This window comes from Megalops cyprinoides, chromosome 6 (genome assembly GCF_013368585.1).
Source record: "Megalops cyprinoides isolate fMegCyp1 chromosome 6, fMegCyp1.pri, whole genome shotgun sequence".
NCBI lineage: Eukaryota > Metazoa > Chordata > Actinopteri > Elopiformes > Megalopidae > Megalops > Megalops cyprinoides.
This window is the reverse complement of record NC_050588.1, coordinates 9,038,850-9,057,753: the sequence shown is the minus strand read 5'-3', so window position 1 is coordinate 9,057,753 and position 18,904 is coordinate 9,038,850. Positions and strand designations below refer to the sequence as shown.

The 18,904-nt window shown below is 44.7% G+C and overlaps 2 protein-coding genes across 3 annotated transcripts; both read right to left on the bottom strand.

The window, feature by feature from the left end:
- Positions 1-9,808, bottom strand: necap2 (NECAP endocytosis associated 2). 2 transcript variants are annotated; one of them, XM_036531241.1, is made up of 8 exons: positions 9,692-9,808; positions 6,661-6,761; positions 4,869-4,973; positions 4,453-4,534; positions 3,738-3,846; positions 3,494-3,641; positions 3,088-3,196; positions 1-1,823 (listed from the first exon to the last, which is right to left on the bottom strand). In XM_036531241.1, the coding sequence occupies exons 1-8, from the start codon at positions 9,784-9,786 to the stop codon at positions 1,781-1,783; spliced, it is 792 nt and encodes a 263-aa protein (XP_036387134.1). In that variant the 5' UTR covers positions 9,787-9,808; the 3' UTR covers positions 1-1,780. The 2 variants fall into 2 exon arrangements, with proteins under 2 accessions (XP_036387134.1, XP_036387135.1); XM_036531242.1 differs by having other exon boundaries at positions 3,088-3,193.
- Positions 9,809-12,584: 2,776 nt separating this feature from the next.
- On the bottom strand, positions 12,585-17,952 carry LOC118779921 (SUZ domain-containing protein 1-like). The gene is made up of 4 exons (XM_036532254.1): positions 17,818-17,952; positions 13,721-13,770; positions 13,327-13,596; positions 12,585-13,114 (listed from the first exon to the last, which is right to left on the bottom strand). Exons 1-4 carry the CDS (start codon positions 17,866-17,868, stop codon positions 13,003-13,005), a joined length of 483 nt encoding a protein of 160 aa, XP_036388147.1. The 5' UTR covers positions 17,869-17,952; the 3' UTR covers positions 12,585-13,002.
- Positions 17,953-18,904: the final 952 nt, after the last annotated feature.

Sequence of the window (18,904 nt, the reverse complement as noted above, 5' to 3'; positions counted from 1 at the left end):
ATGTATTTACAATTATGTGTCGCTTTACATTTATACAAGTGCTTTAACATTAGAGGAGGCACTTGGAGAAACATGTCATACACCACCACACCACCCCAAATCCCCCCACCCCATCCCAATCCCGCTAAGGCACAGTAAGGTTAAAATAAACTACATAATAAGGAGCAGAGATGAACATCTAACACACACACACACACGCAAAGAGGCTGGTCTGGTGAGGTCTGTAAACAATCAAATGCCAAAAAAAAAAAATGCACCTCCAGCTAAATTTACCCAAGGCAGACAGACAGACAGACAGGCAGGAAGACATCGGTCCATACGACAGTGCTGTCATCTTTTTTAACCATCTTTCTCTACTACAAAAATCACTAGCATCAATCATAAGGTCAAATATGAGACAGGACCAGAGTTAGAAGTGAGAGAGCAGATATTAAACTGATAAGAAAAGATTCTGCATACTGATCTTTGCCAAAAGACCAAAGAGTCTTCCCTTGATACACAAGAGGAAGCGCGAAAGCACTGCGTTGCAGCCGTTTTCCTTGCTGTTCCCTTAGAAGTCGTGCTGCCCGTCTCTGCCTGTCATCTTTATTAATAAGCAGGAACTGACTGATACACCCAACCTCTGTCCTTCATACATACACAGTTATGCACTGTAGTAAAACAGTCTAATAAACATTTGCAATATTGATAATAAAAAAAAAAAAAGAAATGCTTTTACACCCTCCTCCTCAAGAAGATGGCGGGAAAAAAAAAATCTCAACACTCCGGTTACAACGATAACTACTCTCAGTAAGAAAATATTTTATTACTACTACTTATTTCTAAGTCACTCGAGATGTGCAGCATTTCAGGGTGATATGATGAGAGAGAGCATGCTCAGAGGGGGAGACAGGAAGTGAGGGGAAAAAAGAAGAGGAAGTGTAACCAATGAGGAAAAATGGAGGCAGGTCACAAGGGTCAGGTTAGGTTTAGAACAAAAGGGCTGCAGTTAGAGTGGTCAGTGATTGCATGAAAACGAGGGGTTAGGAGGGAAACACAGGGACATATTCAGAGGAAGAGAAGGAGCACGTACCCACCCAGCGGTGGGTAATTCATACGGAATGCATTTATATCCTGTTTCAACACTGCTGACAGGGAGATATGTATGAAATATGAGATGACAATTTATGAGATGCGACTGCTCTTCGGCACCGATCGGCTTTTCAGAAGAGGTTTGTGGAGAGGTGGTGGGTGGGGGAGGGGGCAAAGCAAAGAGAGATAGAGTTTAAACTAAGAATTGGGAAATACCACACTCTGCCTCTACCCCAGAAAATTAAGCACATTTAAGAATCATTAATACTTAAACAACTACGACATGAGTGATTCGATACAGTCACCTCTGATTGCATAGAGAGAGAGAGAGAGAAAAAGTAAAATATAACAATGAACAAGTTTTCAAATCAGGTGCTGGTATCTTTGCCTGCTTGGTGTTTGTGTGAGAGACCGTCTGTCAGGCTGTGTGTTTATAACTGGATGTAGGTCTGGCTTTGTCTGTAGCTGTGCGTGTGCGTGTGCGTGTGCGCGCGTGTGTGTGTGCACACGTGGCTCCACCAGCCAGCAGGGAGAACTGCACCGTCAGGCTCATTGACAGCGAATCCATCTCTCCGTTGCATTTCAAGTCCTGCCCTCCCCATCGCTCCTTCCATCCAGGGAATGTATAGAAGAAAGCGCAGCAAGAGTGTGTGTCTGCGTTGTATGTGTTTGCGTGTGTGTGTGTGTATACCTGTAACCTGTTTCACAGTTAAAACTGCACCCATCCTGAATTGACAGTGCCCTTGTTAGAGCTGCAAAGAGAAGAGAAGAGAATGTTAACGAGAACGAGTGACCTAAAGCAAAAACACACAGATGTAAATATCACTGATGAAACACTGGGGCCTTGATAGCAGCACTCACGGGAAATTATCCTTTTTGGTTTTTTTTTTTTTGAAAATGTATGAATAAAACCTTCTGGATCCCTGTGTGCTTTGAGGCTTAATGAGGCACTAGCTTTGTCTTTTGCAGTTAAGCGCAACTTCCCTGTTCCACACCTCATTCAGTGTTCGGAAGCACTTAAAACGTACCAAGCGTTTTATCTGCCAGTAGTTTACTTTACAATAAACACTCATCACTGAGGATGTTAATGATTAATCTTTATGGACTAACAATACACATTTAATAGGAACAATTCATATGAACTCTGGAAAGACCAAAAATGCACTGAATTTGAGTATACACGCTAAAATCATTACACTTGGAAAAACCCTCCTAGAAATGGAAAACCCCCATGACTACTCCTGGGTGAGAATCCTGCTCCTCACACTCCTCAGAATGTAAATAGAAACAGAAATATTAAGCATTTGCTCAGAGACTTGCTCATTACTACAGAGCAGCTGATTATACTGGAATGAGTTTAGTACTTCTCAGTACTAAAAAGCACAGTCTTAGCATAGCAGCTAATGAAAAGCAGTCACTAGGCATTTTAATATTCCTATAGACAGATAAAAATGCTGCAACTGTATTTGCTCACACTTCAGTTGCAGAGAGAAACACACCTGGAAGGACAGTACAACCTTGTAAGAAAACAGCTTGAAATAGGCAAAGAATTCAGTCAGGACACTGTTTTAATAGCCCTACAAGGCAAATGCATTAATGCTTGGGAATTCCAAAAAAGGAACGTTGAAACTGGAGTCCCTTTCTTGCAGAACTACCCAAAGCGCCTTTTAAATGCATCTGCTTCTGCGTGCCTGGTCAATGTTCTGCTCGCTTCTGTAATGGAAAAAGGGGGCGGAGCCAGGAGCGCAGGCCAGGTCAGCTGGCACGACTCCACGGAGGGGGGGGGGGCGAGGCGTGGGGCGTGCCCAGACCTGTCCTCAGCGTGCGTCCGGGCCCGCGGCCCTGCACCCTCCGCTCATTAAGCTGTCAGCGCCGCACTCCGCAAGCGTGCCATTGTCCCACTCTCCAGACAATCGCAGCCGGCTGCCGCACAATGCAAGTTCACAGAACAACCTTTTCAGGAGGGTCGCTCCATCGTTGTTACTCGAATAAGCCCTAACCTTGCCCGGGACTCACCTGGAAGAAGCCGTGGTGAAGTCGCCCCACAAATCGAGGGAGGGCTGGGCGGGGGCGGGGGCAGGGGCTGGAGCAGGGGTGGGAGACCCGAAATCTAATAGGGTAGCTGCTGGGAAGAACGAAGAGAACAGTTAATCAGTGTGCCCTTATCCGCAGCAGTTTTAACATCTTCACACATTAATACATTTAATTGTTATCCATTCATATGGCTGGATATTTACTCAAGCACCTTAGATTAAGCATCTTTCTACACAAGACTACAAAACATATGGCACTGCGCCTTCCTGGGAATTGACCCGGCAGGCTTTTGGGTTATGAGCTGATCTTTAGAACTATAGCATGGTGCCACGCTCATGAGCAGCAGAGACGGGTAGCTCTGATCTCTGCAGTACAGGTGTGTGGTTACCTGCGTTAGGCTGCGCAGGTGCGGCCGGCTGCTGTGCTCCAGGAGGGGGAAGGAGACCGCCCCCTTTTGCGCCTGGAGGAGGAGGGAGGAGCCCGCTGCCCATTGGTCGAGACTTAGCTGCCCCTGGAGCGTCTTTCTTCTTGATGTTCTGAAACACAGGTGGGACTCACCTTAACTGTGCACCTCTTTTTGCTGGCATGCAACCCCTCCCTTCCCCCTAGGTCCAACTCCCACCCCCTCTCACCCCAATGTTGATCTTGATAGTCTGCCCTTCTTTGAAGCCCAGGTCCAGTTTTGGCGCCGCGCTCTGATCGGCCTCCTGTTTCGCCAGCTCACTTTCCTGTCGAACCCATCTGGGATTGAGGGAGGGAGAGGAGAGAAGCAGGAGAAAAAGGAGAGAACAGAGAATGGGAGGGAATAAAACGGAGAAAGTGGCAGACGTTTATTGAATGTTCTGATGAAATTCCATAAATCATCATCATAAACCAACAGGGAATCGACTACTCAAAATGCGCTGCAATGACTGAGTATTCTGCCTGGCAACACTGCCACACTAACGTATCAGACAATTACATCTCTGTAGATCATTTTTTGTTCTACCTTCACTTTCATATGATAAATCTAACTGGTTCAGCAAGAACTATAACCTTTTCTATACCAATGAGGGACATTCTATAATTTACAAACACTTCAGCCAACGCACAATGAGAGATGTGTTGAAAAAAAAAACGTTTGTTGTCAACAGCACCCTCAAGTGGAAGATCCTGGAAGTGCAACTCAAGTCTGATTTCCTGCAGACAAATGAAACCGCTGAAGGGGAACAACAGAAAAATAATGTTGATCCCCGGTATTTGACACAAGTTTGTTCAGGTTTTAATGCTGCAGAATCGTGCCTGCGGCCTACACGGGAGTTCCCCCTTCTGTTCTCACTTCCCTGCCGATCGGTGCCGTTCACTCACTTGAAGTGGTCCTGCAGAGCCACGTTGAAGTCGAAGGAGTCACCGCGGTCAGCGAACCCGAGGCCGATAAACGCGTGGCGCCCTGACCAAACAAGACGGGGAGAAAACGGAATTCAAGTCAAACACAGCCGTGCGGGAAATACACGACAGCTAAGTTTGTTGATAAACATTGGAGGCACATGGTATGTCAGCACATGACAGTCCCATGTGACACATCGGAGGGCAACAGGCCAGAATTTGAACTCGGTGTGCCAAAGGCCTCTTAGACAAGGCGGGGGAGACCCAGGGGAGCGCTTCATTTCAGCTAATGTGTGAGTGAAGATTCCAGACAGATATGGGTGCTGGTCAGCTTGCCTGCATGCACCTGTCAGTCAGCACCCTCATAAGAACAGAAGCGTCAGTCCGCCAGCGCTCACCATTGCCGTCCTCTATCCGCACCACAAAGTATCGGCTGGAGTCTGTCACGGCCTCGACCACACTTCCTGGGTACTGCTCCACCGGCGCCTGGGCAAATAGTTCTCCTGAGAACCAGACAGACGGCAGGCATGCTTAGACCAGGAGCACACAGCAAGAGCAAACACACATTAGCTCAAACAGACACTACAGCCAGTACTGTGAAACTGAGTAAGCCCGGTTCAAATAGGCTCCCAGAACAGAAGGATATGCATTTACCAATCAGATCAAGAACACACGACAAGGACAAACACACGTTCATTCAAACAGACCCAGAGATAGTGCTGCTATGCGGATTCAGTCTGGCTCAAACCGGTTCCCAGTGCAAGCCCCCACGTAAACTTTATGGCTGGTACTGACTGTTGGTTTAGGGAGGGGAGTGGGCTTTGCTGAAGCTGAAGAGGTGACGCTGACAACTTGCTGAGCTCCTACACTGAAGCCTTGATGAATGAGGAGCCGGCTGGAGCACGGGGCATTCCACAAACAGGACGGAAGTGAGGCAGGAAACGCCCACACCGCTATTCCTGAACGCGTGTGGGCCACAGTGGCCGTCACTGAACAGACGCTGGCAATTTTGAAAGCAGACGCACCCGTGACAGAACACGGCATCAGTCTCAGAGAGAAATTTAAGGATGCCCTTTCTTGCCATAGAGAACTGAATCGGGTAAACAGGACAACTACTCAGGCTTTAACATTATGTGAGCCTCAGAGGCATGCCATCTGAACCTCTGCGATCAAAAACTACACCACTGTCTTAGGCTGGTCTGCCTAAAAGGTTTTTTACTCCCACTGCATTGTTTTATAGATTTCCTTCTGCATGGCAACACACTGAAAGCACATTTAAATTTGTAAAGGGCACCCAAGTAGCTCAGTGGTTAAGGCACTCACTTTGAGCACAATTTGACCTCAGTGGCCCAGTTTTCACCACAGTCGTGTCATCAGCTGCCAGTGACCAGGAGCCCTTAGCAGCGGAAAAAGTGGCTACATTTCAAACGGCATAGGCATGGGTATGTCAGCAGGGGTTTCCAGTCTCACTGCTCTCAGACACACTGACTCATCGGGCACCTGTATGTTGCTTGAGTGACATCAGCAAAGCCACGCTCATCACGCTAACTGCCACTTAGCTCAGTGGATGACTTGCAGTGTTGAAAAATAGGTGTGTTGCCATGTAAGCGTAACGGTGGATTGCGTTCACTGCACCCACAGTCTCCTGCGGGAGTCCAATGGACATTGCAGTGTGCGACAACAATGTCCAATTGTAATCCTCAAAAGGTGGAAAAGTGCCTAAAAAATGTACATCTATCTCAAGGGGAGAGTAGAATTTTACTCAATTCATGAGAACAAAACACATGACTGATTCTAAACTGCAGGAAAAAAATTCCAAAACAAGCAGTGCTTTTCGGGAACATAACGCTTTCATAAATACAGACTACCTGTAATGCAAACCATATGCAGGCAACTTATTGACATCATATGGACGCATCCATTTTTTCATCTTTGCTGGTAAGGGAGCACTGGTAGATTTGGACAGAGGTACAGTGACATTAAAGTAGACATTACACTCAAAGTGCTACTGTTTGATCAGCAGACTCTGAGGGACAACGATGCAGGTGTTTCATCGGAGGGACAAAGCTCTTCAGCGGCACTGGCTTCTGTTTTCATCGTGAACAGGGGAAATGCGGCGTTTACAGTGTGTGTGACTGTAAATATGCATTTTTTCTGTGGTGAGCAGACAGCTGCAGGTGCATCGCTGACCTGAGATCTTGTCCTCCAGCTTGATGAAGGCCATCTTGCCTTTGGAGGTGATCCGGAGCCTGCCGCTCCAGGCTGGCTCATCCAGCTTCCAGTCTGCAGCCCTGAGCAACACAGAGCAATACAAATGAGCACAGGTCCCATATATACACACAATACAAATAAACACCATGATACAACACAGCACTACAAATGAGCGCAGGTCATGTATAAATACACAACACACATAAACACCACAGGTACAACACAGAGCATGACAAACAAATACAGGACAGACATATATAAACACATAAACACATATATAAACAACAATGTCTAACACATAGCACTACAAATATGTATAGGCCATACAAACTCACAGCATGTACAGATGACACAAAAGAACACCAAACAGAATACTCCCAATGAGAAAAGGCCTCACACACATACACACAAACAACATGACACGACACTTCACATAAATACATACCACACACACATGAATGTGCAACAAACACAGACAGCAACATGATACAGCACAACGCTGTCTGTATCCCTGCACAACAAACACTACTATTAGTGGAACATCTACACCACCACTCACATAACAACACCTGGGAGGCAGAGTGAATGGCAATTGCAGCCTTGGACTTGTACCAGAACGTCAGAGGTTCTACACAGGGGTCAGGGGCTACTGTTAAAAAATGAGTTTAATGCTTATGCTGTACCACTGTGGTAGATGTAGGTGTAGTAGTTGTGTAGTTGTAAGAATTTATAGTGTGTGAGACAAACTGTGCAAGTCACTCGCCATACGGGTGTACACAACGCAAAAAAAAAGTTAATGCAACATGAGGAAACACAGCTGACGGCCACAAGCCAATTACTTTTACAGATTTAGAAGCCTGACAAAGATCAAAATGTACGATCCAAAATGACAACGGCTGAAAAACAAGGAAATAAGGACGAGGAAGGGGCATGCAGCTGATTGTCTGAATTGCTTAGTTCCTGTAAAATGTAGAAAATAAAAACCAGTTGTTTCAATACAAAGGCCAACCCTGTTCATTCTGACTGAGGGTCTCTCTACATGATTGTGGGGGACGACACTGTAAAACTGCCTACCAGCCCCTTAGGGTCAAACCAATACTTGTAATATTTTCACACTGCCACATGCAATGAAACATGTTTAACGGGTTTTCTGTGGAGTTGTGGTTAACCATCCCCGCGCTGGTAGACAGTGATTACTGTAATTACTTCAGTTTAAGGACCCCCTATGTCTACAGCTGGGGTTTTGTGATTTGGGCATAACAGTTTTTTTTTGTATTCCATACCTACCCATACATTTACATTGCTCTGAGAGAGCCTATTATGACTTCACATAAACATAAAGTACCTTTAATCTAAACAAGCTGAGTACCTATCAGTTAGCCAAACATACCAGTAAGATGATACTTTCTGATTTATGGGTCAGAGGTCTCTGATAAACATACTTAGCATATACAATGGTCAGAAGAGTATCATACATAAAATGACATTCAATTCAGTGTTTTGCAATATGAGTACTTAGAATTGTGACAATTTCAAAAGAACTTGGACACTAAATGTCTGAAGGTCACAAACAGACTGTACTGAGTCACATGAAGGGTGTTGTCAGGACAGTAAGATTGCCTGCTCAATTTACAGCTGAAAATGTTCTATGTATTTAACTGCAGGCTAACTATTTTAATCAACCATACATAACAAAATTATACATTTCGCCACAACGGTTACATAGACTGGCCTGCGTGCCAATTTATAGGAAAACAAATGAAAATCATGGCCATGACGATTACATTTTGCAGCATAGCGTAGATTTGAACGAGTGAATGTAGACCTCAGTTCTTGTCTGCAGGGCATGAGAAGGAGTAAAACTCAAAATGTCAACAGGTCCAACCAAGGGAGGGCACTGAAATCTGAGAAATGGCAATGCTGTATTCTTTACAGCCTGATGATGTTCGCGTGTTTGTTTTCTTTCTAAACGTACAGTGGTATAACCGTCGTGTTTATCAGTTGGTGCATGGCATTACTAGTATGATTCTTCCCACAAGGCAGAACCAAAATATGTCAGTTGTAAAGTAAACGTAAAGTGGACAACCCAAATGGGTCGCTAGCTATATTATCCTGACTATCCGTGTGTCCGACTCTGGTACGGATCTGGTTAGCTGGTGAGCCAGTGAGCCAGCAACTAACTACAGTCTTCCAGCTGCAACATTTTCTATGCTTTTTCGTTCAGCTGGATCGTATCAGACGGAGTTTTTTGCTGACAAAGCTTTTTTTTTTTGCTGAAGAACATCCTAGGCTTGCTAGCGAGGTACCTCAGTACAAAAACAGCTGGTTGATAAAAAGTACACAATACTACAACAACATCCAAAGAAAAATGCATATTCGTGTAACGTCAAGTTAGCTATCTAATTAGTAGGGTGGCTAATTTACAAATGCAAAGTTCCCCAGTGGAGTTCTCACTGTGTGATCACATGAACATAATATTAGCTATCTAGTTAGCAAGCTCCATCATGTCGACAAAAAAAGCTAGTTTAGTCATCAACAAGGAAACTATGTAGTTAACTAGCCACTAGCCATACTTAGTTAGCGAGCTAACTAGAGGAAAGAGGCTTGAGAGCATTAATCCACCAACTTGTTATCGTCTCAACCATCCAGAGGACTAGCTAACTAACGTTACCTACCGTTAGCTACCTAGCTAATTTTAACTTTTTAAACTTTGTTAGTCTTAACCTTTTACGACATAAAATAACCCGACACCACGAGTTATTTAGTTAGCAAGTCAATACTAAACTTAATGTAATAAAACAAAAGTAATGTCATCCTAAAGTTAGATATTTATAGTTTACATCTTTAAAAAAAACATTTGCTAACTTAGCTAATGTAGCTAACTCGCCAGTTACAACCTGTTGTGCTTTCAATGGATTTGGGAAACTTCGCTTCCTGGATCCACCGCCCGTGCTCCTCTTTACCATCTGGTGTAATGAAAACTGCACAAATTCAGCCCACTGATGCTCACCGATAGCCCCGGTTCGTCGCCCGGGGAGGGATCCGGTAGACATGTACCTCTGGTTTGACACAGATGACGGATTCGTAGCCAGTGTCTTCTGCCATTTTTTGCCTGGACTTCGAACTTGCAAACTTCAGAAGGGGAAGTGGTGAAAGATTCAGCGAATGCTATGGAAAGCACCCTGTACACAGCGCCTCCCTGGGGTGGGATGATATAGTACGGCAACAACAGCTAACTACGGTGGTGACTGTTGTGGTTGTGGACATGGCTTCGGAAAAGTAGCCATGGCCTCGATCTATCCATCTGTGTGTGGATGCCTTTTATGTAGAGCAACCAGTTTGGCTGTCGTCCCGTCAGAATCGATGATGCAGTCTTTCACAGAGCTCGGAAGTGTCTTACAACATATTGTACAACAACTCCATCCTGAAATGTTCTTATTTTTATTTGCCATTACAAATGTCTACTCTGGAGCTTTTCACTTGCCCATTACAAATTGAAGGCTGCTAGAACACACAGAAACAGTGCTAGAGTAACACATTCGGGACAGAGAGGAGTACACTTCAAGATGGTACGCTCCAGCCAAGTCATACATACACACCTGTCGGACGTACAAACATACGGACATGGATGTATACATATCACACAGAGAAAAACAGAAAACACACATACATACATACATACATATTAGCTTGACAGCAAAACACAAAGACATGCACATGTAGCCTCAAACACAAATGCGCAAATGGTGTTTACACTGACCTCCTTATAAGTTTCCACTGACTCTTACAACTTTCAGTGACTAATCTTAACTTCATGAAAACAAAACTGCACAAAAAATGTAAGAAAATGGACTTCATCATTTCTGTATGGCACTTGTAAGTACATTTTAACAGGTATCCCTTCTTTCAAACATCAGGACCCCCCCCCCCCCCTCCTTCCCTAATTCCAGTGGCACTGGCCAGCTTCAAACACTGGCTAGGATTTAACTCGTATTCAAGGGCACAGAAACTGGTGCCATTTAAAAGCACACACTCTCCCCAACATCTTGATCACAGCCAGTAAAACTGTTTGTTCACTCTTATGTTTGGCATCGTCTTGTAAGCAGGTGATAGAGAAGTACAATCAACGTATACATAAACAGACACTATTTTACATAGTAGAAAAATAAAATACTCTAAACCAACCAAAAATATACATAACATTGTTTGCCATTTTTCTCCAATCTTTTTATTAAAGGGCATATTTGAATGTATTTACAGGCCATTGTTTGTTTCTCTTTCAGACTGTAAAACCCCGGCCTCCTGTCTCCTGTCTAAGACCATCTGTGTAGCTGTGAGATGACTTGACTAGATTCCCCCACTGGTTAAAAAAAGGGGCTTTCCAAATCATGTTGCCTGTGGACTCCTCTGTGTCCTTTAAGGCAAAGTGAGTGGCGTTTGAGCGACGAGAGAGATGGAGAAAATCCGGGGTAGATGGGCACCTTCAGACCGAAACGTACCGTTTCAACTTGCGGCACCCCAGCTGTGAATCTGTGGTGAAGTCCCACAATGACTGTGGGGAGAACTACACTGTTTCCAGGACATTTCATCAGAGTTAAGGCCTTTGAGTCTGACACACCGTTAGACCCAAAACACCAAATGCACACACAACAGTCACTTAATACATAATCCAGTCCTTGTCCCCTCCTGCCATCTCAGCAGATGGTGAAAATATGGGTTTTTAACCATTTCCAAAATGCTGATGTGAAACACCATGGACCCCATATTTTTTCTACAGGTTTTAAGATGGGAGTTTTTTTTCCCCCTCTTTTTACTTTACCTTTAATCCACCCACAACTGTCATGGTGTAGCTGTATGGAACACAACATTCATTTTTCTTTCCACACGCCCATTTCATTCCTTTTCCGCTGGCTGGCTAACCTCTTTCCACGCTTACTCCATCGCTACCTCCCAGCCTGTACTTCACTTTGTACCTACTGGAAGGAATGGCAGGAGGGAACACTCTTGAGAAGAAAACAAGGAGGAGAAGGAAAGAAATGACACAGAGGATATGAAACTATGTGAATACTACCACTGTTAGATATCTCTCCAAAGAGTTTTGCTACTTCCCCAAAAATTTGAGGAGAATCACTCAATATTCACACATTCCTCTGCAAATCTCTATCCATCCCCGACACGATCGGACATATTTACAGGATGAGATTTTTTTTTGGCATTCTTCAAACATCTTTCCCCCTACAAAGTCTTAATATCCTAATCCTTGTTTTAATTAAAACACTATTTTGCAATCACTACCCTGAAAAAAGCGGCTTTAAAATGGACTTCACTCCACTACCTGATTAATTTTTTTTGCCATTTGTTGTCATTTTGTTTTTTTTTTTATTCATTTTGTTTTTAAATAGAAATCGGGACTCTAAGGAAAAAAAGCAGGAAAAGGAAAATAAAAATAAGCAGACATAACCGTAAACAAGAGCTGTACACAAATCCCACTTTTATGCTTAAGTTCCTATACTCGTTCCCTCTCTCCGCAATTAAAAAAAAAAAACAACAAAAACAACAATTATAATTCAGCAGACAAAGTCTACAAAATACAAACTTAGAATAAAATGCAAACAGGCATTAACAACAGTACAAAACGGACAGGTGGGCAGTCCAAGGGAAGAAGGGACGATCTTCAGTGATGGTGTTAGTATTATTGCTGGGAGACGCTGTTGCCGCCTGTCGCCCTCCTGCCTTCTGTAACCGCCGTTTCCGCCTTCGCCCACCGCTGCGCCTCCTCCATCTGAACCCGGAGTCTTTCTTTCCCCCCATTCCCATGGAGGAGGCGTCCTTACCTGGTGACTCTTTCAGCAGCAGGGAGGAGGGGGGGGTAGGGGCACTTAGGGGTGTATTCGGGGGGGGGGGGGGGGGGGGGGGGGGGGGATATCACAGTGAACAGAGTCCTGAAGAGGCAATATCTTCATCACAGTGTCGAGCGGGAGAAGAGATTCGGGCCAAGCTCCTCCCTGCGTGACCTCCCCGTCACTGCCCTGTCCCTCACCTTCGCTCACACAACGGCAACGGGGCAGTCATGGTGGGGGGGGTGGGGGGGGAGCGGGTTAGGGCCGATCATCAGAGGGGAGCGGAAAGGGAACACACGTTCATTTTCGCCACATTTCGCATTCCCTCCAATTGGATCAATGTGAGCATTTTCGCTTTTTTTCTTTTTAGTTTTCCGATTTCAGCATCCCCGTCGTTAACCACCCCCGTCCTGACCTCCCTCCTCTCCTCCTCCCTCCCCCAGTGCAAGATGATACTGTGCGCATCCCTCTCTCCCTCGCTCTATCTGCGCTGGCGAAAGCCTTGTGTGCCGTCAGGTCCGGTCGGCTGGCGGATCGCGTGATTGTTCGGCTTTAAGTCCTCCGAGGGCTGGGGGGCGCTCATGCGTGCCGGCCTGAGGGGGCAGAGGAAGCACAGACATAACAGCAACCGCACAACACGAGTTATGTGCCTGCCAGAGTTTATATATTATTGTGTGGGTGTGTGTTAGGCATCACCCCATGACATTTCAATTCAGAAATCTAGTCACGGTGTTCCCTGGTGTTAGCGGGACGTGTGGGAGCGTGTCTCGTGCTCTGCGGGGACAGGGGCGAGCGAGGACTTTACCTGTCCGTGCTGGGTCTGTCCTGAGGTGCGTCGTCGGGCGTGGCGCTGCCCAGGATCCGCCTCCTGGCCTCGGCATACTCCGCCTCCCGCTGGGCGAGCGACTTCACCTGCAGGACGGGCCGGGTGGAGGCGGCGGGGGACCCCAGGGAGCCGTTGCTGGAGGGCCGCTTCAGTATGCGGATCTGGGGCGGGGGAGCCGCGGGGAGGGAGTCGTCCTGGATCACGATGGCCGTCTTCAAGGGGGAGCGCCCGGAGCCGGCGCTGGATTTCCTGCGGAGGAGGAGCTCGGGTGACTGGGTGAACGGTGGGAGGGCACGATGTACAGCAGTGCACTTTCAGCTTTTTCTTTTTTTTGGTGTGCAGTTCACATTCTACTCAGAAAGACTTCACTCACTTTTCTTTTTGACTGATCCGCAATTTCGCCTCCAGTCTTCTCTCGATTTCCTGCATAAAACAAAAAGTAAACCTTTAGCAAGAGCCACTGTGCACAAACCTGCTCGTCAGAACTTAACAGCCCGGTGTATCTAGGGAGAAGTACTGTAGGAAAGAGCGAAGAGAATCAATACGAGGCATAGAGAGTAGGGTAAAAACAGTGTGTGGTAGCAGTAAGAGTATTCAGGTTTACCACATATAGCACCAGCCAAAGGAGGAAAGACCCAGTGCAGTATATAAATGTTATTTTTCTGTAATCAACCATGAAAAATTACAATCCTAACTTACATCCTACCTAAAAATCACTACACAGTGTTTATTAGACGTTGAGCAAAAATCTTACATAACCTATTGCTTACATCTGTCATGTACTGCACATGCTGGCTGTCTCACCCACAAGGAAACACTAATGACCTGGATGGTGACATTGTGCATTCCATTTAAAGATCCACCACCTCAAGCCTTGGCTTTCAGAAGGTCACAATGTCTGGGTATGTTTCAAGATTATTTGTATGCTTTTGCCTTGTGAATTTGGTGATGATGGCACATTGTGATGTCAACTCCATACCAACTCAATGAGAGCAGTTGTTCAACCATTAAAGGTTTAATTAGGGCCAGCGGTGTAAACTGTGCAGAGCTGCATTGTGGGACTTCTGCTGAGAACAGCATCAGTCTGCCAGTGCGTCACAGGACTGCATTCTCACATCAGCATCCCTGTGCGATTGTATCGGCTGTCGTGCTGAGTTGAACCAAACGTGCGATTCGCAACGCTAAAAACTGGATGCATAAAAAGGAAAAAAAAGCACTTAAAAATAACTGCTATCAACGTTCACCTGGGGGTTTGAGGTCCGCTGGGTTGTATTCCGCTGCAGGTATTTTTGGAAAGCTACATTTGTCATGCATTCCAGCACTGATTACTGCCACAGTACAGTGAGCTTTAAGTAACACAGTACAAACCAAATTTTTAATGTACCATTTCCTGGGATTAGAACTAGAACAAGAAGGTGATACTGAAGTCAAAAACAAATACTGGAATTTTTACCTTTGCAGACCTGTAAAACCCCACAATGGCTGATTTCTACAGCCAACTCAGAGAGTTACATACAACCCCCACACACTTTCACCGTAAGAAAGAGTATTCAGAGCTTGCGGCCTAGATTGCCTCACCCAATTTTTACATCCAGATTCTGTGTCCTCCACCATCCCGTATCCTACATTATTATGTTACCAAAATTTTTGAAAAAATCCAAAGAAAACGTTTTACAAAGACTGAATAAAAGCCAATCAAGGGAATCGGACTGGTCAGGCTAGCTAGCCAAGAAACCGGGAACAGGGTATACTATATATAACAAGCTAGCCAGTTAAATCATGAGGGGGAAGAGGCATGTTGAGCCACAGGTTTAAGAAGCCAAGCTTACCAGCAGCACCAACAGCCAATGAAAAATGTGCCAGGAGCAATTTTTGGCAAGCTGTTTCCTCTAGAACCCCAACAACAAGAAGTAAAGAGCGCACACTGGCACCGAGGCCAAAAAAACACTGGGCAGAAGTGGAGATTAAGGAGCTTATTAGAGCGGGGGGGTGCAAACATGAGTATTTCTTTTGCGCAAACACAGAGTCTAACCAAGACAGACACACCACAACTGGAAAAAAAGAAAGAATAGCCAGTCAGTGTGGTGCAAGCCGTTGGTGATTTTGTGCGTCTCCTGAGTCACGCTCTGCATTTGAAAACCCCTGAGCGAGCCAATGCAAAAAGAGCAAGCTTGCTAATGCTTGCATTCACGATCGCAGCCACTTTCTGAGGTAATGGCACAGAAGGTGTTGTTTTACATCAGCCCCAGCTCTAACTGTTCAGCAGTACAGAGAACTGAGTTGCAAAACTGAAAGCACATACACTTGCTTGACAGTTTACAGAAACCACACTTCATGTTCTTGGCTTAAAGGACAAATGTCACAGCCATCCTCAGTAACATCAGGAGGACTTTACAGTCAGCTTCCATGGTTTCTGTCAGTGCATTGAAATAGCTCTCAAACATGAAGAAAACATGTGAAAATGGAATCCATTAATGTAAGTTTTGATATTAGATGGCCTAATGCCTCTCATGGAAAAGAATTTTAAAAATCTCTCACAAACATAGACATACCAAAAAAGGTACAATTTCATACTAGTTTTCAATGTTGAAAAACTAAAAAAAAATTGTCACATAATTTACTACAACAATGTGCATGCAGTCTGACTTGTGTGATCTCCAGGCAGCCTTAAATCAGGCTAGTTAAATAGAAATTTGTAGGTAAAACAGCATGACCACCAGATCAAACTACAGATACGGTTTAAAGGCTATAAATACATGAAGGCTATAAATACACTTTGAATTACATGAAACTAAAGCGGGCGGCTTGGAGGAGCATTTTGTGGCAAATATAGCAGCAATAGTTCACACGCTTTGACTGCCATACTGGATTCTATCATGACTTTGTTGTACTTCAGTCAAAAATGTGTCAAAATTCATTAGCGCACAACTACTTATTGAAACTTGTATGTATATTTCCTTTATGACTTTTAAATTTTTTTTATTTATGTTTATGAGTTCAGCTATTTTGGCTATCCACAACCTGTTTTTTTTTTAATAACACCTAGTCAACTTTAAACTTGGGCCAATGGGCTGATTCATTACTTCCAGCTCATCTATATTTACTGCTACTACTACCACTAACATTAAAAATGTGATTTGCTTATGTAGATACCTTCCCCAGCATAACTTAAATAGCTAACACTTCTGCCATCACCCAATTACACAGATGAAAATATACAGCGGCATTTCAGATCATCTATCTTGCTCAAGGGTGTTGTTCATGGCAGTGACCCACATGTAAATTGAACTTGCAGCCTCCAGGTACACCTACTTGGCAACTACGCCATATTGTATGCCAACTAATTTCAATCATTTTGGGAACATCGTCCAGGTTTCTAGTAGTGGATAATTTAATCAAATAAGATAAACCATTCTCGAATTTTGTGGGGGGAAAATCCTTTTGTCTCCCTTACTGCAAAACATTCCGTTATTCTCTACGTATCAGTGATACAGGACAGAGAAGTCAAATATTTCGGTCACGTTTGTTAAGCAGATGTACCCAACAAACAAGCTTTACCGGACTTTGTTTTTCTTTCTGGGTAGATTTTATCTCATGACAAACTGACTCATGGGTATGACCGCTTTTGGCAAAGATTAGGCAAAAACAATTCCCCCACAGTCAGTAAGTAATTGACTGGAAAGAAGAGTATAGGCAACTGTTCGATGTTTTTAGCTAAAGTTTATGCATCCATCTTATGATTTGTGTAATATATTAGTTCTAAAGCTTGTTTCAGGCTAATCCTCAGCTGAAAAAGTTGGACAAGTGTCACCATGTGACTACCATTTCCTTTAACTCAATGCATCGGTGGGGATATTCAGCCCTTTGAATGTACCGTCTTGCTCGCTAGCTAGATATCCGAAAGTCAGTTGGCTTGACGACAGAACACAAACGACATTGGTTCACACTGCGAGAATCAGTGGCGACAGAGGTTTAGTGTCGCATAGCTAACGCTGCTAGTGCTAGCTAGACACATTATCTCGACGAGTTTGAAGGCAACATAGCAAACGAGCAGCACGTTTTGGTTTATTTTCAGCCGCGTATCAATGTCTGACAGGTAACTAGCTCGCTAGCTACCCACCTAGCTAACCGGCAAACAACAGTTCGCTCGTACCAGTTCGATCACCGTGTTCGCGCAGCTAAAATGAAGAAATACCGCTCATTTTTCGCAGCCAGTCGCAAAGCTAAAACACATCCCCCTGCCGCCCTCTCTGCTTCGCCGTCTCCAGTTCCACGAATACCCAAAAATAACCCCCCCCAGGTACGGGACCCTTTAAGTTGTGGCCTACTTCAACACAAGCACCCCTCTGTACATCACGGGCCCGACTCCGCCGCGATTACGGCCCTTTCTCTGCTCTTTCCACTAACTCCACTACGCCCACCGGGCTCCGTTCCGAGACCCATGGCCACTGTCTCCCCGTGTCTCCTTACCCCACTGTCCGCTGCTTCCTCCCAGCTCTCTGCAACCTCATCATCTTCCATGTTCCAGCCTCCCAGACCCAGACACACTCTCACACACACACATACACACACACACACACTCCGGGCCAGGAATGGCTGTGCGCAGCCGCGCTGGCGCTCACCGTAGTGTGGGAGAACAAGGGAGGGGCGGAGGGGGCTTGCAAGTCGCAGACGCCAAGGCTGTGGGCCGCGGGAACGCGCAGCAGCATTGATTCCTGCCAGCGCCTCACCCTCCACACAATTAAAGAGGGAGCAGAACTGGGTGAACATGAAATTACTTAATGAGCAAAGCGATTGTTTCGGAATCCAGACTCAAAATCGAGACGGTGTCTTCGCCTGTGTCGGATTTTAAGAGTAAAGAAGAATTAAATATGGCAAGAATTAAATCAGTAGCCTGAAATGAACTGAACAGCAGTGTATGATTGCAGAGAAAATCAGGTTACAGCAGGCAGGAGTGTGCATATTGTGAATTTCCACATTGCTAAATTAAGCATATAATCGAACTAGTCATTGCCCAGTTCGACTGATTTCCCCAATTCCTAAAATAATATTTCAAGGGCCCAAATGAATACCAACACAGATTTTGATTTGTATTCTCTGAACTCAGAAAAAAAATGTTGTGCTTTTCTGATAATAAACCTTAAAACACAGAGATATTTCCCAGTATTAATCTAAGTGAATTGAAAACTTGCACCAGCATTTTAGGGGACATTAACTAACTTAAATATTTAGTGTTTTTGCTTGCAGATGCTTTGGTTTTGATATGATCTCATCACAGTTCTATTAGCCAGATTGCCCCCTAAATATGTTGGGTGATATCTCAATATAGCTTTTTTTAGGGGTTTTCTATGCATGACTACGGTAATGTCATGTACATATGCACACCAATCATATTAGTATTTTTAGAAATAATCATCCCAGTGAAGAGGAAGTCTTCTTTGTATTTGCAGAATTAACTGCCCCCCTACCCCTAACCCCCTTTGTCAAATATAAGTTTCTTCACCATGTTAGAATTACCATTGGTGACACCACTGGAAACTGTATAAGTTAATATCTG

What these genes read in the sequence shown, in the direction of transcription:
- necap2 (XM_036531241.1), bottom strand. Translation starts at nt 9,786, where the DNA reads ATGGCAGAAGACACTGGCTACGAATCCGTCATCTGTGTCAAACCAGAG. An exon ending in GCTGGAGGACAAGATCTCAG is followed by an intron (nt 4,974 to 6,660) that starts GTCAGCGATGCA and finishes TCTGGTTCTCAG; the next exon opens with GAGAACTATTTGCCCAGGCG. An exon ending in TTCACCACGGCTTCTTCCAG is followed by an intron (nt 1,824 to 3,087) that starts GTGAGTCCCGGG and finishes TTCTCTTTGCAG; the next exon opens with CTCTAACAAGGGCACTGTCA.
- LOC118779921 (XM_036532254.1), bottom strand. Translation starts at nt 17,868, where the DNA reads ATGGAAGATGATGAGGTTGCAGAGAGCTGGGAGGAAGCAGCGGACAGT. An exon ending in CGGATCAGTCAAAAAGAAAA is followed by an intron (nt 13,597 to 13,720) that starts GTGAGTGAAGTC and finishes CCTCCTCCGCAG; the next exon opens with GAAATCCAGCGCCGGCTCCG. An exon ending in GACAGACCCAGCACGGACAG is followed by an intron (nt 13,115 to 13,326) that starts GTAAAGTCCTCG and finishes CTGCCCCCTCAG; the next exon opens with GCCGGCACGCATGAGCGCCC.